This window comes from Boleophthalmus pectinirostris, unplaced genomic scaffold, assembly GCF_026225935.1.
Source record: "Boleophthalmus pectinirostris isolate CB_2022bp ecotype Guang Dong unplaced genomic scaffold, ASM2622593v1 HiC_scaffold_12, whole genome shotgun sequence".
NCBI lineage: Eukaryota > Metazoa > Chordata > Actinopteri > Gobiiformes > Gobiidae > Boleophthalmus > Boleophthalmus pectinirostris.
The window spans coordinates 31,853,053-31,869,687 of record NW_026571018.1 but is presented as its reverse complement, the minus strand read 5'-3'; the positions used below and the strand labels follow the sequence as shown (position 1 = coordinate 31,869,687).

The following is a 16,635-nucleotide window of genomic DNA, read 5'->3' as shown; positions in this document are numbered from 1 at the left end:
GTCACAATATATCGAATTACAAAATCCTTTGCTTAAACACACTGTTTTACAGTAGCGGCAACTTATGAACATAGGGAACTACATATCCCATGATTCATTTCAGTGCAGACAACATGAAGAAATATGTTTTTTTACTTGAATTCTTGAGATTATGACGGAAATAATTCACACCAAAATCTTGTCAAAGTATTTTAAAAGCTATAAAGAGTCCCATCTACAATTATATTAGCCTCTTCAAAATATCACAATAAATATCCTACCATGAGATGCATATTGTGATAATATCGTATCGAGAGATTTGGATATTGCTACATCCCTATTAATTATTATAATGATTAGATGCTTTGCCCACAGCTATTTGCATGAAGAACTGTATTTAAATGGCCCATATGATGCCGTTTTCTGATCTGCTATAATGTTGTTTCATCATCAAAACCTGGAGTTCTGTTTTGTTTCATTCACACTTGTTTAACACAGAAATCCTGCATATTTAGGCTTTCTCCTTATTATTATTTCTTCTCTCCAACAGAAAAGACTCTGTTCCACCTTGTGATGACATGTGGTAATACAGAAAGTGCTCCACTGTCTTTTTAAATCCCATACACCTTCATTAGAATCATTTGGATAATTTCAGCCCTTTCAGAATTTCTTTTTAAACAAAAAGTTTAAAAAAGCTCTTACTTGAAAAGTATAGCTTCAAGACATAACAAGGTGAAACAGAGCATATTGAACTGTGGACATGTAAACAGACTAATAATAAAGCATTACTCACTCAAATGTGAATGAAACCAAACAACTCCAGGTCTGTTTTTGATGAGTTAATAACATTATAACAAGTGTTAGATTTGCGTAATATAGGACCTTTAAAGGGACAACTCAGAATTTTGGACATAGGGCCTCATTTCCTAGTGAGCCAGAGTGTTGGAGACGTGTGGAGACACTTTTTTAAATATTCCATCCAGTCCTTGTATTTGCAGAGGTCGCTGGTGCTAGGCTAGTGCATGTCAATGGCCATAGTTAGCCTGCCACTAAAAACACTCCACAAAACACCTGAAGCAAATCTGTTATTACACCAGACTGTCGATGTGAATGTCTGTGTTGATAGAATAATTTTAGAAGTGAAATCAATCTTGCATTTGAAGGATTTATATCTGAGCAGCAACAGCGAGTTGTACTTCCTGATAGAAAACTTGGCAGCGGCGGACTGATATATGAGAAAATAGTCCCTCAACATGCGACGACTCATGCAATGCAAGGTTAGTTTTATTTCAAACATTATTCTATCAACACAAACATTTATATCAACAGTCTGACGTAATAATAGATTTGTTTCGGTGGTTTTGTGGAGTGGGTAAGACTGTTTTTAGTGGCAGGCTAACTATGGCCATTGACATGCACTAGCCTAGCACCAGCGACCTCTGCAAATACAAGGACTGGATGGAATATTTAATAAAGTGTCTCCACACGTCTCCAACACTCTGAGGCTCTATGTCCAAAATTCCAAACTGTCCCTTTAAATATTTTCTTTTTTGAAGTTTTTGAATCAATTGGATGTCTGCTTTTTACTAATCATACTTGACCAAGTCCAACACAAGTTTCTAAAAAGAATGACAAATATAAAATCAACTTGGATGGACAGTTAGATGACTATAACTACATTAGACATTTATATATGTTCCTATGGTGTCCCTCTACCCACCTCTGGTTTAAGTTCACGTTTTAAACACTGAATGTCTGAACTTACTTTTTCTTGTCCTTGTCCTTCTTGAGCGGCTGGGATAAGGACAGGGTTTCCGCGGCAACTTTCTTTCGGTTAAAAGCGTTCATCTCCTCCTCCAGGTCGCGCCTCTTCTCCTCCACCTTCCTCTTCTCCTCCTGGTGCATGCGCTTCAGCTGCTCGAACTTGTCATGGAGCTGTGATGGACAAAGTGATAGTGTTAAGATGTTGGAACAGGAAAACGCCTCAACAAATGTGGCGTCAAGGTATCAGGAGTTGTCACGATGCAAGAATGTCAAACTTAACTTGATTACGATACTAAGGAATAGATACTAGATACTCAATCAACATTAAATCACGTGGCCTTCTATCTGTGTAATCTGCCCTTATACTTTTCATTAAACGTGCACTATGTTTGGATAGATGGATGAGCTAAATGCCATACTGTGGAACATTCTTGGCAAAGCAATTACATGTCCATGAAGATACCCAGGTGGCAGATCCTTCACAAGAAAGGTTACGGAGCACATCTTTAAGGCTACATTTATATGACGGTCTGAACAGAAGACGCAAAAGTGGCGTCGCATCTTCACTTTTTATTCCATGTTTAGACAAACGTTTTCAGGAGGAAATCTGCGTGTGACGCAAAAGTGTGTGGAATTCGATTGGGTATGCATGCCAGGCGGCTCGGTGGTGACGCTAGATGGTGATGTATGTGATGTAAACATGTACGCGACGTGAACAGATCTGACTAGAGGTTTGTGTCTTGGGCAGCGTAGACGGAAACACTACGGCGGAGCGTATTCAACTTTTCCACTCTGGAGGGTGGTTTCAGATTTTTGCGTTTTTAAGCCCTGTCGTCCACGCCACCACCATCAAAACGAAAGGCACTTCCGTTAAAATATTTTGTTGTTTTTACCTTCAAGTATTCTCGAGTAAACAGGCCCTCAATTTAAGTAAAAATCGGAAGACAAGGATTAAAATACTACATTGATAAACTGTGGTACACTGGTGCTGCACAGTTCTAGTATGTGGTATTATTTATACATTAATGGGATATTTTATTTCTATGGGGTACCAACTAACACATAACATATTTAGATCACCGTGTAATCTTTTACTGTTTTGAAAATGCTATGTGTAAAAGACCGTATTAACATGTTTAATAAGTTTTGTTCTGGACACCTCCCGCCCCTTTGCTCACTGAGCTACATCGTTCCCCCTTTAGAGCGCTACCACAACACAATGAAACTACTGCACATTGCATCATGTTTGTCAAATTGTTGTGTACAGTTTTGTATCATGTTATTGTATATTTATGGAGAATTGTCATATGAGCGCATGGGTTACATACAAAATCTTACAGCAAAACGTAAAGAGGATCTGAATAGTACACGGAAGAGATTGCTAAATTACTGAGATATGCATGGGTGACATTTAAGACCTCTTCAGGCATGTTTTGAATGAGGGAACTCCGTTTTAACATAGTAGAAAGCTTTAAAAAAAAGCATAATACTCCATCTTTAAGGTCTTAGCCCTAGTTTAGGCTTGCTACATTCCTGGTATAGTCATTACACTCAGACAGCCAGTATGTTCGCTATTATTTGTGTGAAAAGGCTGATTTGCCGACAGACAGACTGACCTCTCTCTCCTTCTCTTTGAGCTCTGCCTCCGTCTCTTTGACTTTGTTGACGAACATTTGCCTCATCTCCTCCTCTTTGCGCTGCAGATCACCCAGAAACTCTTTCCTCTTGGCCTCGTACGTCTCCTGCAGGCTGCAAAAAGCAAACAGAAACCAGCAATGAGACTTTTTGTTGATATAAACGCAGGTAGATTGGTATACAGAATACGTCAGTGTACAATCAGGCGTAGCTTTGTAAATACAGGTGTCCAATGTGCAAATAAAGGTGTAATTTCTTAAGTTTTACCAGTTCAGCTTTTTCAGTTCTATCCATATCAATACTTTGGCTTTAACTATGTGTAGTTTTTTAAAGATTGGCACTGATACTCTATGTACTTTCTTTATATTCCCATGCGGTCTTATATGTGTGTCCAGGTAGATTTCATGGTCCATGGGCGTATACTGTTCTATGTGCTTTTCTTTTTGTTCTGATACTGCTCAAGATACTAGTTTTATTATCGACTTGTATTGATTTGATTTTCACCTAAGTTTAAACCAGATAATGGATTATTTTAATAGTCACTTCATTGATTATTAAATTGAAAAAACTGAGGCACCCAAAAGTACAAAATAATTAAAAGCCTTTAATACCACATAGCAGATAAAGTTAAAATCACGCCAGTGTGTTTCGGCCTTCATCAGGGCAAACTCGAGATGGATATCACAGTGCAGATTTAAAGTCATAGGTGTAGGTCACATGTTCATTGCTTGCCCACAGTCCCCTGGTGCATGATGGGACATGTAGGCTGAACAGATTTTAGTTACAAGCTATTTAAGATAAGATATAATACATGATATAAATAAAAAAAAAAGATACATAGTATAAAAATATATATAGTGCAAAAACTCAAAAAGTGCTACAGATACAACATGTATAATTTGTATAATATATTAGAGGACTAGTCTTAAACAGTTTCATGGAGACAAAGATGTAAAACAGGAATTGATTACACATTTAAAGCTTGTATATTTAAATGTACTTTATATTCCCATGTGATTTTTATATCTGTGTAATCCCTCAGTGGTACAGGTAGGTTTCATGGTCCATGGGAGTATGCTATGTGCTCTTATATTTGTTCTGATACAGCTCAAGATAACTCTAAAGCTATTCAGGAACAGTTCTTTTCTGCCCTGAGAATGTGACTTTCTTAGTGTCAATATCTGCTCAAATGAGTACCATATTTTTCATGGTTTTAGTGTTTCCTTCGACTACTATTACTCCTGTCACTTCGCACTCTACTGAACATGCCTCCTGTAGAAATAGCCGCTGTCTCACTGCAATTAGTGAAATATGAAGCTGAAAACAGTAATCGAGCAGCAGAAAGAAAGTTTGGAGTGAGCGAGAAACTGATTGGCAGAAAGTGGGGATGGAGAACACAGCTTCATGGCAACCGGGCGGGTGCACCATGTAACCTTCCTGGAAGTCACTGGATGAATCGACAAAGCCTGAACTTCAATGACAATCAAAACCATCCTGTCGGGATTCAAAAAGGCCAGAATAATTCTAACTGGAACTGATGCTGAGTCTGACGACAGCTACACACAAGAGGAAGCGGTGCGCTGTTTACATCATGGATCTATGGTTTATCTCCGGAGGTCACGCAGAAGTAACACCGAGGATGGAAGAACGGATTTAGTGATTTAGAGTGAGATCGTGAGTTTGGTAAACTTATGTTCTGTTGTTTATGCCATAATTATCTGAATAACTGTTCATATGTTACGCTAACATATCAACAGTTAACATATTCTGTTGTTATTATTATAACTTGCCTTTCAAGATGAAATGTCGGTTCCTGGTCTCTGATTTTACATTTCCCCAAAAAGTGCGATTTATAGTCCAGTGTGACTTATATATATTTTTTCTTCTTCATTGTGCATTTTTGGCTGGTGCGACTTATACTGCGGAGCAACTTACAGTCTGGAAAATACAGTATCTAGTTTTGTATCAACTAGTATCTGATTTTAACCCTGGATTAGACCAGATAATGGATTATTTTAACTGTCACTTCACTGATTATTCCCTTTAAAAATTGCATCCCTCCTGCCAGATGCTTTTATTCCACTTACTAAGACAAGTGAAGACTAAAGTAATCAGTTTATGACTTCTGATTGGGATCTTCGTATGCCAGTGTCTTTGTAAAGTCTCTCACCTGAATGGCTGGCTGTCTGGGTCAGTGTCCTTGAAGCCCATCTCCTCCAGTTTGCAGCGTCTGTAGAGCTCGTAGTGCCGCGCGTGAGTCTGCTCCCTCAGGTCCTCCATGTTCACCCGGATCAGCATCTCCCTCAGCTTCACAAAGTCACAGTGGCTCTCGTTCTCAACTGTCAGGAGAAAGACACAAACATTTATTAGGATAGTCAAGTTTCAGAGTACTTTTTCTGACTTTTTGGGAGCATTCCAGTGCCTTTACTATTAAAATGAACAACCCCTATCACACAGCAGCTGCTATTCTCCTTGCATTCATCAACATGTTACCTTTTATTGTTCTGAAAATGCTATAGACCACAATAACAACATATTCCCCCTTCCGTCACTCCCCTTCAGAACACACATCACATCATACCACATTATAATTGCGTGAATTTCACTAATGAAACTACTGTACATCACGTCAGGTTTGTGAAGTCATAGTGTATTGTTTTGTATTATGCTTTTGTACATTTATGGACAAAATGTAAGGAATATAAAATGACATAGGCTTGTGGTTGGTGTTTTTGGACAGCATTGTACTGGTAACTCAAATAGTGCCCAGGATAGATCGTTAGATTACTCCAACATGCATGGATGACATGTAAAAGCTCTTCGGGAATGTTGTTTCTGGCGCGTTTTTGATGAGGGAACATTATAACAAGATAGAAAGCTCCAAAAAGTTAAGCCCATCTTTAAGTTCTGCAAATGCAAATCTCTTTTCTATTTTTGTACACTGTGCAGCTAAAACCACGAGCAAAAGAAGAACTGAGAAAGACAAAAAAATGTTATGGATAGTGACGTCACAAGATTAAACTGTATTGTTATGATTATTGTGAAGAAAAATCATGATTTTCCACAATTATTGACACAAAACAACAATGAATCCTTAAGCTGCTTTAGTTACTTGAAAAAAAAAATAAAATAAATCACCATATCTCTAGTATGTGACCATCTGAAATAAAAAAATTTATAGTTAAGTAAATGTGATCTAAATGGCCAAATAAAAACGCATAAAAAGGAGTACTGGCATATTAGAAATGTCACATATGCCGATATAAAGCAATGCCAGAAAACTGTATTCCTCAAATACAGAAAAAAACAGACTGTGTCAGTTTAATTACACTTAATAATGAAATTTGCATCTTATTTAATGTCTGCAGTCTGTCTGGGCAAAGAACTGTCTTTTTAATTGTCGCCTCTCATCACTCCATCTGTGTCCTGTTTCCTCCCATCCTTAAACACAGGAAATCAAGTCATAAAATCTACAGCAAGAATGTATCAAAACCCCTTATACACCTAGTCTACTTCCTGGTTCATCGCTGTGGTAACAAAATAGTAACATCCCAAGAGCTTGGAGTTAGAAGCTCAGAAGTTACTGGTGTTAATTATTTGCAGAATGGAAACGCCCGCTCAGTCTGTGCGGTTTAATGTGGAGTAATCCTTACAGTTGGATTAATCCCGTGCTCTGGGGGAGGGGACAGGAAACGTTTAAGAGCAGCAGAGGGAGGGAGGGATAGACGGAGAGGGGGGTGTGAAGTCAATGCTGCTGACTCCATTGGTCAAAACTGCCTTAAATGTACTCCACTACAAAAATATGAGTAAGGATTTTCCAAATTAACAACATAAAAATCTTCCTGTCATCTTATTTTTCTCCCAAATGTTATCAATCACAATTTTATTTTGTCCTATTGAAGACAAAGATTTTATTTTTTTTTTCCGCAAAAAAAAATTCTGAAGATAATATTGGATGAATAACTAGGCTTAGCCATTTTGTATAATCACTTCTATAGTTCATTATTGTACCGTGGGCATTTGAAGGTAAGAGCTCTGATCACAGCTGTGAGACTCATACATACATGTCAAGACAAATGCATGATATTCCAATCTATCTAAGAGCAAACTGACTAAATAGCACAAGAACTACTGATAGGGATGAGGTCATGACTTGTTAGCCAGATAACACCCCGGATGGAGCCTGATTGGACCGTGGACCAACAAAGAGACACTAAGTCTAAACCACGGTCGCCTTCCGCTATAGTTTGCGTATAAAAGTCATTGTTTAAGCGTAAAAAAATGAGTCTCTGCATGGGAATGTCAGCACAGACTCCTTGTACAAGTATGACTTTCTAATATTGGAATAAGTAAATTATCTGGACTTTATTTCTGTTTCAAGTGTAATTTTTATCTAAGCACAAACTAACGAACACGAGAGGAAAAGGTTGTTTTCCTCCACAACAAACAAACAAACAAACAAAAAAAAACATGTTTAATTATTGGCATTCAACACACAAAAATTAAAATTTCTTCCTGTTAACTACAAATCATCTGCTTTTACTGACAGAGGATTGGCTCCGTGAAAAAGACCACTGATGATTAGAAACGACTCTTGATCTCAGTTAAAATAGTTTTATTGTTTGTTTGTTTCTTTGTTTGTTTTATTGTTTATTGTTAGTTTATTACAGGCTGTGCACTATACTAGTTAATCACAATTTTCTTTTGTCCTATTGAAAGCAAAGATTTATTTTTTATTTTTTTCATAAAAAATTCTGAAGATAAAAAAAAAAAAAAGTTTAATTACTGGCATTTAACCCACAAAAAGGTTTAATTTCTTCCTGTTAACTACAAATCATGTGCTGCCTGTAGTCCTCTGTAAAAAAAAAAAAAAAAAAACAATTGATGATTAGATATTACTCAATCTTGATCAATTAAAATTAATAACAATAATAATAATAATAATAATAAACATCTGACTTATATAGTGCTTTTTTGGACACTCAAAGACGCTTTACAAACAAATAAAAAATTTGATTAATTGCATACCTCATCAACTATCATCTAATAATAAGAGCACATTAGTCTTATAAAACAACCTTTTCAGACACTCAAAGCTGCATTACAATTCCATACATTATTCATCCACTTGCCAGTCATAGTTGCCCTGGGACAGACTGACGGACAAGCGGCAGCCAATCCGCTCCATCAGACCACCACCTACACTCAAACACCACATTCAAACTGCTGATGTTCTTGTACCTTTCCCTTACAACCGTGAAATTTCCCCATTGTGAGACTTAACTTGATTCTCTTAGCGTAATGATCTAAAAATATCTACAGTGGCGTCATGAGTGGTGTGAATATTCCTGAATGGCACGTGCCCAGTGTCACATGTAGCCTGACTGTCACATACGTCCGCTCTGAACCGCAGGCTCTGCTCCCAGTACAGAACCATACAATCACTCCACTATAGAGAGAGGGGGGGGATTCAAATGCCACCACACGCTGAGCTCTCCGCAGATATAAAGAAGAGATAATTGGTGAAAAAGGCCAACTAACGTGACATTTCACTTTTTCCTGCAGATAGGGGGAAAATGTGTATAATAAAAAAACATTTGAAGACAGCTCTAGCTTTTTCATGTGGAAGACAGCTCTAGCTTTTTCATGTGCATTGACCGCCCCTAGCACACAACAGCAGTAAAAGACTGGTACACTGCATCATTAGTGGGAGATACGCAGCTGAACAGTGTAAACCTATGGGAACAGTGACTTGAAACAACAGTTAATATGAGAGAGAGATGTACAATGCTACTCCTGTATGATTTGCTCTATTTATTGGTATTCTACTACGATTCTACCACTACATTTTCTCTTAATGCTAGTACCAGCTACTCCTCCTACTACTACTACTGTAATACTATAATCTTCAACTGCAACTACAACTGCAGTTTGTACTCTTACTCCTCCTACTCCTACTACCCCTTCTAAAAGTGGGGTGTGCAAATTACAACAACTATCATATTATTCAGACTATAAGTCACACTTTTTTCATGGTTTGGGTGTTCCCTGTCACTTATACTTCGGTGCGACTTATATATAAAAATTTTCACACTGACAACTGCGAGAGGCTCTAGGCTTGTGTGTCAGTATTTGCTACTACCGTACCACTGTCACTTCACTCTCTACTGCGCATGTCTCCTGCAAAAAAAGTCGCCGTCCTGCTTCAAGTAGTGAAATATTCAGCCGAAAACAGTAATCGAGCAGCAGAAAGAAAGTTTGGAGTGAGCGAGAAACTTGTGAGGGAGTAGCGGATAGCGGGTATGGAGAACAAAGATTCACAGCATCCAGGAGGGTGCACCAAGCTAATTTCCTGGAAGTCTTTGGATGGATCGACAAAGCCTATACTTCAATGACAACAGAAACCATCCTGTCAGGATTCAGAAAGGACGGAATAACTAACTGAAACTGATGCTGAACTAACTGAAACTGAATGTGAGTCTGACAACAGCTACACAGAAGAGGAAGCAGTGCTCCGTTTACCTCCGGAGGTCGCAGAGTTGCTCAGAGGGGACACCAAGGATGAAAAATTCAATGGATTTAGTGAGGAGGGAGATGGAGAGTTTGGTAAACTTTTTATGTTCTGTTGTTTATGTTATAGTTATCTGAAAAACTGTTCATATGTGATGTTAACAGTCTGGTTTTCTCTGTTCTATTGTTATTACTAGAACTTGACTTTCAAGCTGAAATATTGGTTCCTGGTCTCTGATTTTATAAAATAAATTTTGCCAAAAAAGTGCGACTCAAAGTGTTCACCTTTGGCAGATATAACAGCTAAACACAGTCGTGGCATTCTTTCTACAATAGAAATCAAATATTCTTCAGAAAGTTCTTCCCAAGTCTGTTGCAGAAGTTCCCATAAATGTGTGGCACTTGCAGGTTGCTTCACTCTTCTGTCCAGTTCATCCCAAACCAGCTCGATGGAGTTTAAGTCTGGACACTGTGCTGGACACTCCATGTTTTCAAGTTTATCATCTTGTTCTTTTTTCCTGAGGTAGTTTTGACAGAGCTTGGACATGTGTTTTGTATCTTTTATCTTTTTAACCTCTGGCTGTTCAGTTTTTTACCTTTTTACCATTTCAAGCTCTTTAATGGACTTTCACAACTTGAGTTGCAATAAATAACTGGAAAAATTAGGGTGTTCTTAAACTTTTGATTGGCAGTGTAGTTTATAAAGAAATCCTATAAAAAGTTATAATAAACTTCCAAGTAAAGGTATAAAGTGATATCTCGACATGTTAGTAGCACAATTAAAACTTTGCAATAACATCACGCTGAGGATGTTCTGGATGTGTGCCTATGACGGAATGTTCAGCAGTTATGGTGGTGATGTAATGCTCAATTATGTTGGATTGCCATGATATAACAGTCAAGGAAAAAAAATCTGTCAATCGTCCAGCCCTACTATATACACGCCTCTTTTTCTCCTTCTAAAAGTACAACACTGACTTCTAGAACTACATCTACTCTGATTATACACACTACTACTACACAATACTACACATTGAACTCATTCATTGCTGTGTTTTTGTCTCACAGTCGTCCCTCTGTTCCTCTCCGGGCAGTTTCCCATGGCTGAGTAAAGGGCTCTCTAAAGGTTACCCAAACCCAGCGCCAGGGCCCATACGGATCCTGGCATCTACAAACTGTTTCCATGACCACAGAGTCCCCCTTCGGTCTGACCAGTGTGGCTGGGACAGGGACATCTCTGTTCTGTCCACCATGTCGGTTTTTTTTTTTTTTTTTTTAACTTTATCAAAAACACAACAGAAAGACGAGATAAGTGTGTGTGTTTGGAATCATTGTACACTGAAACAACGCCAAATCAGATGATACAAGTAGAGTCATGCCATTTTTATAATAAAGTTTGGGAATTTCAGTTTTCAAACAATATGAAACAATTACAAAATACAAATAATAACTTAGGAAAATGTCACTATTCTGATACTGAAAGTTTAAAAGAATGCTGTTAACTTCTCAAAAACAAAGCTGGAGTTGGGTTTTGTTTTATTCACTTTTGAGTAATCCTTTATTGTCTATCCACATTTCCAAAGCTCTAAATGCTCTGTTCCACCTCGTGATGTCATGAAGCGGTAGTTTTGAAGTTAATAGCTACATTTATCTTTAGTTCATTAGAGATTGGCAATTCCAGATCTGAAATTGTCCAAATGATTCTAGTGAAGGTGGATGGAGTTTTAAAGCACAGTGGAGCACTTCCTGTATTACCACATGACATCACAAGGTAGAAGAAGAACTGAGCCTAAATATACAAAGTTTGTGTGTTAAACATGTGAATGAAACAAAAGAAAACTCCAGGTCTGTTTGTGATGATAAAACAACATTATAACATAAGTCATATGAGCCCTTTAATGTAATGAATAGTAATTATCAAAAGTGATGGGACACTGAAGTCAGTGACCAAATGTCTCATGGTACTTTTTTCAAAAACTTTAATTTGCAAGTTCAATTTTGAATCGTGTATTTCTCATGTTCTTCGGATGACTCATTCCCTAATCTTTCACCATTTATTCAGTCTAATGATTACATTGGCTTTCCCTCAAAAGAAATAATGACACAAAACGCAAACGCAACAATGGGAGTTTGTCTTGGCTTTAGCAAAACTGTTGAATGAATGGACAAATGGGCATCATAAAACTGCACGTCCAATGGGGAGAAAAAAAAAAAAAAAGAAACATTATGCAACTTGGCCAACAAATTACCATAGACTGATGTAATGAATAAGGGCACATACATATGGAACACCCCCATAGCAGTGCCTATATGAAAGTTAAAGTTTAAAGTTCCTATATTATGAAAAATGTATTCCTGTGAGCTTCAAGTCAGGTTAGAATACGACTGGGTATCATTATGAAGTTGCCGATATGATACATAAGCCACAATACAATACATATCTCGATACAGTGCACTTTCGATTTGATACGATATATTTCAAATCAATTCGATACGATTCAACAAAAATAAAGGCTAAATCATGGCTGTGATTCTAAAAGTCTTTGTTAAACCACTTCTTCTGCAAAGTTCATATGAAACACAAACATTTTACCGTATTTTCCGCACCACATCAAAAAACAACTGCGTGCCCCGCAATCCAGAGTGCTCTATACACGAATCCACTCAGATGTCCCAGCACAACTTCAACAAACTACAAAGCTGCACCACCCGCAGCGCGCACAAACATGCACGGAGCAGACAGCGACCACGCAGCGAAAAACATCCGCAGCCACACTCATCACTCCACGCGGACGAGGAATGGAATGGAGGAACGAACCGAAAAAGCGAGCACAAGGTACAACTTCGAACCACAACTGAGTCACTGCGAAGACGCCATCAATCCAGCGGTCCCAGACAGCACCCTCCCTATGCTCCACAATTGAACAAAGCCCAGAGTCTCAGTGAACGCACCAAACAAAGTCCCACTGACCCATCCAACTGTTGTGTTCCATTTAAATTAAAGTCCGGTGCGGTTTATTTGTGAAAAAAGTTTGAAAATAGACCATTCAATGACAATGCGCTCTATAGTGTGGAAAATACGGTAATCATCAAAACAGTGAAGATGTCAAATGTTGTGCATAAATGTTTCCTTCCTCTAAACAAGCAACAAAACTGTAGCGCTGTAACAGAATAATTTAGTAAAATATATAAAAAAAAATACTCTCACCAATATATCGATACAACAGTTCCTTATATCGATACTGTATCATCACATTAAACAAAATGATATCTCAATATTTCAATATTTTTGCACACCCCTATGTTAGAACATTGTATCTTCCTTAAGAACATACCTGCAGTTGTGTTTTGCTTCATTCACACATTTGAGTAAACTTTTATTATTAATCTCCAAAGCTCAAAATGCTCTGTTCCTCCTTGTAATATCATGAAGGGGTAGTTCAAGTTAGCAGCTACATTTTACCCTTTAGTTCACTAGATTGGCAATTCCAGGGCTGAAATCATCCAAATGATTCTAGTAAAAGTGTATGGAATTTTAAAAAACAGAGTGGAGCACTTCCTGTATTACCACATGACATCACAAGGTGGTATTTTCAGTTTTAGAGATGAACTCAGCCTAAATATGCAGCGTGTTATTTATGTGTGAATGAAACAAAACACAAGTCCAGTTATGTTTTAATGAGGAAACAACATTATAACATAGATCAGAAAACAGCAGGGTATGGGTCCTCTAATTCCTGGTGTTGACAACCCCACGAGAATAAAGAACATTTAAATGGTTTGTTTCCTCTCACAGCAACATCCACACAAAACGCAACATTAGCATCACTCTCTTAATCTCAGCTGTACAGACTAATATAGTTACAGTGTCTCTGAGTGACTGATGAGGTCCAAACGACTGTGTCCCCGTGGAGACTGTTGTATAAATAACTGTAGTGTCCTGGGAGGGTTTAGGAATGAGACGAGTGGTCAAGTTAGGCCAGAGGAGACGAGGCAAGGAAGGAAGAGGAGGAAGGGAGGAGACTGGAGCGGAGTACTCCCATGTGTAAAGGACTATTCTCACAACAACTTAACTTAAACTAACTCAAAACATTCAATGCCAAAAAGGGGGTTTTCAAGCCACTTGGGGCATGAGGCAAGACAGACGTGGACCATAGGCTCTCATACTTAATCACTAGGGATGGACTGATACGATACTGGAATCTGATATCGGTGCCAATACTGAAAAAAATTGTTGGATGGGATATTGGATTCCAAATATTGGTTCAGCCGATATTCCAATATACATACATATAAATCAATGTAATCAGACTACTGACTGGTCGCAGTTGGCCTAGAAACTGTCAGAATGTTTGAAGTTGTCATTACTTGAGAGATACATTACTGGTCAATAGTCTAATTTTTCCAGTTATTTATTGCAGTTCAAGTCGTGCAAGTCCAATGAAGAGCATGAAATGGTACAAAGGTAAAAACTGAACAAACAGAGGTTAAAAAAAGATAAAAGATACAAAACACAAGTCCAAGCTCTGCCAAAACTACCTCAAGAAAATAGAACAAGATCGTAAAGCTTGAAAACATGGAGTGTCCAGCACAGTGTCCAGACTTAAACCCCATCGAGCTGGTTTGGGATGAACTGCACAGAAGAGTGAAGCAACCTACAAGTGCCACACATTTATGGGAACTTCTGCAACAGACTTGGGAAGAACTTTCTGAAGAACATTTTGATATTTGTAAAAAGAATGAGCCACGAGTGTGTTCAGCTGTTATATCTGCCAAAGGTGGACACTTTCATGAGTCAAAAGTTTAGAATACGTTTTGGTCAACAGGAAACAGTAAAAAAAACGGTGTGGTGTTCTAAAATTTTTAGTGTAAATATCAGCTACATAACAAATGTTTTGAGTTTTGTCTTATTTAAATTTTTGTTTAAAGGAATTAAATGCTCTTTTCAGTTTCAGCACAAGTATTGGTTGATATCAGGTATTGGCAGATAAGCTATAGAACCAATATTGTATCAACTGAAAAAGCCGGTTCCGTACATCTCTAGAAATTTTGATTCATACTTATAAAGTATGTCAGTTTGGGATAGATGAGGAATGGCATAATGATTAAAGTCTCTGTGACATTAAACTTCATGAATTTATTTATTAAACTAAAGGTGTTTTTACTGCTTTGAAAACCTTTGAAAAATAAGCATTCTTACAGTAAGCACTCACCACTCCACAGATCAGACCTGTAGCATACCCTGGCATCAATTGCTTGTCTCCATGGAAATACACAAGGTACGCAATAATACTTCCAAGGATATAAGCAGCTGGTGGACCCTAAAAGCTACACTTTATTGTAGCTTGTATTTATAGGAAATACATCCTCTACGTTTGACCCATACTTCAATGCAAGTGGGTTCAGCTCTTATTCATGTCAAGGTACCTAGCTGGGAAGGTAGCCATAAGAAAAACTCAATCAGAAACTAGAACAATCCTACATCACCCACCAAAATCACAATAGAATTTTGTTGTGGTAGTACTACAGCAGTGAGTGGACAAATCTTAGATCAGAGGAGACAAGGAAAGGAAACAAGGAAGGACACTGCCGCCTATTAGCTACTCCCATGTGAGCTGCACTCCTCCGACGGCAAACTTAGAATGTGACTTTATTAAATTACTCTGTTTCAGCCCGTGACAAGAACAAGCAGTGAAAACATTCTCATACTACAACCACCGATGTCCTTTTGCGCCAGTATGCAGAAAACAACTCACAAAACATTATGGGTAGTTTCAGCGTACGCGGAAAACCAAACATTACAAGCACGGGGCCAATTGTGTGAGTTCATCTCGGCTGTGCGCCCTTCGCTTCTCCGTGTCACTCTGCATTAAGCCCAGAGACGCAGCTGCAGTGTCCACAGAGCGTTATGAGGCAGAGAAGAGGGTATAAATAACAAGACAAAGAGAGGGCCGCTGACAGGCCTCAAGCAGGGAGTGGACATTAAGGACGCACATGGATATTAAGATAAATTACATGTTTTTATAGTGTCATTTAAAAGGTGCACCATGTGAGTTTTCGGATTGGGAGATCACCATGAAGAGGTTATTGTAGGGCTGTAGTCGAAGAATAAAAAGCTTGGTTGCAGGCCCGTCGACAGAAATTTTAAGACCCAACGCAAGAAGCTTTAGGTGGGCCCCTCTTATATAAATTAAATGAGAAGAGAGTCCAATTCTGGGCGACTAAAACTCTGGCGTCCGGGACAAAAGATCCTTTGTCCTTCCTTGTTTACTGCCTTGTTTGGTTGACTAAAGAAATGCTCTACCAATCGATTATTTGCGAAAAAGTGGAAAATGTTTATTTAACTGTTGAAGAACACGTAGTGTGCATCTGCTGTATTGATAAACAAATAATCTGTCTCAGAGTCCTGCACAGGGCAAATAGTTGCTGAAACGGGCGGGTTTTAACGTTCTGGAATTTTATGGGTTGATTAACCATGGGTGGGTCAGGTGAATCAAATGAACGATGAACAGGAGAAAAATGCTTGACGCTCGTCCATTGCCCTGAAAAAAAGTGCCATTTCCCGATCATTTCCTGGAACAAGGGCAGACCAGGCTGAGAGAGACTTTAGTGTATTTACTACATAAAACCATTAGTGGAGGTGATCAGCTCAGCACCTGCGCTCCTGGTTTAGACCTGGTTTAGACCTGGTTTAGACCTGGCGATTGCCTCTGCGGTTGCGGCGTATATATATTTATAATCTGCTAA

At 38.3% G+C, this 16,635-nt stretch overlaps 1 protein-coding gene across 1 annotated transcript in view; it reads right to left on the bottom strand.

The window, feature by feature from the left end:
* septin8a (septin 8a) overlaps nt 1–16,635 on the bottom strand; it is a 74,294-nt gene that overhangs the window by 2,840 nt on the left and 54,819 nt on the right. Inside the window, exons 7-9 of the mRNA XM_020925035.2 lie at nt 5,549–5,717; nt 3,360–3,492; nt 1,745–1,914 (exon numbers count right to left, since the gene is read on the bottom strand). Of these exons, the coding sequence (XP_020780694.1) occupies nt 1,745–1,914; nt 3,360–3,492; nt 5,549–5,717 (472 nt within the window). The remainder of the gene's footprint in view (nt 1–1,744; nt 1,915–3,359; nt 3,493–5,548; nt 5,718–16,635) is intronic.